Source organism: Lagopus leucura, unplaced genomic scaffold (genome assembly GCF_019238085.1).
Source record: "Lagopus leucura isolate 7727_CA_CO unplaced genomic scaffold, USGS_WTPT01 34971-0_obj-0_obj, whole genome shotgun sequence".
In the NCBI taxonomy this organism is placed as follows: Eukaryota; Metazoa; Chordata; class Aves; order Galliformes; family Phasianidae; genus Lagopus; species Lagopus leucura.
The window spans coordinates 17,019-18,477 of NW_024966517.1; the positions used below are offsets into that span (position 1 = coordinate 17,019).

The window sequence follows — 1,459 nt, forward strand, 5'->3', positions numbered from 1 at the left end:
TATGGGGTCTATGGGATGGCTATGGGGTGGCTATGGGGTGGCTATGGAGTTTCCATGGGATCTATGAGTTGGCTATGGGGTTATAGGGTCTATGGGGTGGCTATAGGGTTATGGGGTCTATGGGATGGCTATGGGGCCTATGGGGCTTCCGTGGGGTCTCTGGGATGGCTATGGGGTGGCTATGGGGTTTCCATGCAGGCTATGGGATGGCTATGGGGTTATGGGGTCTCTGGGATGGCTATGGGGTGGCTATGGGGTCTCCATGCAGGCTATGGGATGGCTATGGGGTTATGGGGTCTCTGGGATGGCTATGGGGTGGCTATGGGGTTTGACACCCACCTTCTCCCCACAGGAACTGGCGCTGGGGTCAGCCGGATGAGGCCGGGGGGGGCGAGGACTGCGTGGCCATGGACTCCCGGGGGGGGTGGGGGGACAGACCGTGTGCGGTCAGCCTGGGGGGGTGGGTGTGCGAGAGGGGCTGGGGCTGCTGAGCTGCCCCATGGGTGGGGGGAGAGGGACATCTATGGGGGGACACTGTGGGGGAAGCCATGGGGGGGGGGGGGGGGGCGGCGGTGTCGGGGTGGAGATGGCAGCGGAGCTATGGGGCGGCTGTGGGGTGTCTATGAGTCTACGGGGCTTCCGTGGGATTTTGAGTTGACTATGGGGCTATGGGGTCTATGGGATGGCTATGGGGTGGTTGTGGGGCTTCCATGGGGTCTATGGGATGGATATGGGGTGGCTATGGGGTGGTTAGGGGTGTTCCATGGGATCTATGGGATGGCTATGGGGTGGCTATGGGGTGGTTATGGAGCTTCCCTGGGCTCTATGGGATGGATATGGGGTGGCTATGGGGCTTCCATGGGGTCTATGGGATGGCTATGGGGTGGCTATGGGGTCTATGGGGTTGCTATGGGGTGGCCATGGGGTGGCCATGGGGTGGCCATGGGGTGGCTATGGGGTGGCTACGGGGTCTATGGGGTGGCTATGGGGTGGCTATGGGGTGGCCATGGGGTGGCTATGGGGCTTCCATGGGGAGGGGGGGGATGCACTTTGTTGAGGACAATAAAGGAATGGAGTCTGACCTTGTGGGTGATTTGGGGGGGGGACCGCTGGGGACAATCAGAGGAAGGGGGGGGACATTGGGGGGGGTGAGACAACGGGGACACGGGGGACATTTTGGGGCACGCGGTGCCTTTAATGCAAAATAGAGAGGGGCGTGGCCTCGCGGGGGGCGTGGCTTTTCGGTGCGAGCATGGCCTTTTTGCGACAGTGGGGTCAGATGGTGGGCGTGGCCGCTGGAAGCCCCGCCCCCTCCGCTGATCTCACACGGGAGAGCTCCGCCCTCAGCTCCTCCTCCAGCGCTGCAGCCTCCACCAGGAACCGCGTGCCTGCACCAGTATGGACCAGTATGGACCAGTATGGATCAGTATGGACCAGTATGGACCAGTATGGATCAGTA

The 1,459-nt window shown here is 62.1% G+C and overlaps 1 protein-coding gene and 1 long non-coding RNA gene across 2 annotated transcripts in view; one reads left to right on the forward strand and one right to left on the reverse strand.

Moving 5' to 3' along the window:
- The window catches only part of LOC122192611 (low affinity immunoglobulin epsilon Fc receptor-like), a 1,860-nt gene extending 1,369 nt beyond the window's left edge, over positions 1-491 (forward strand). Inside the window, exon 3 of the mRNA XM_042893219.1 lies at positions 353-491. Coding sequence (XP_042749153.1) covers positions 353-491 — 139 coding nt within the window. The remainder of the gene's footprint in view (positions 1-352) is intronic.
- A 679-nt stretch (positions 492-1,170) lies between these two features.
- Positions 1,171-1,459, reverse strand: part of LOC122192612 — a 2,045-nt gene continuing 1,756 nt past the window's right edge. Inside the window, exon 2 of the long non-coding RNA XR_006182650.1 lies at positions 1,171-1,388. This is a non-coding gene — a long non-coding RNA (uncharacterized LOC122192612). The remainder of the gene's footprint in view (positions 1,389-1,459) is intronic.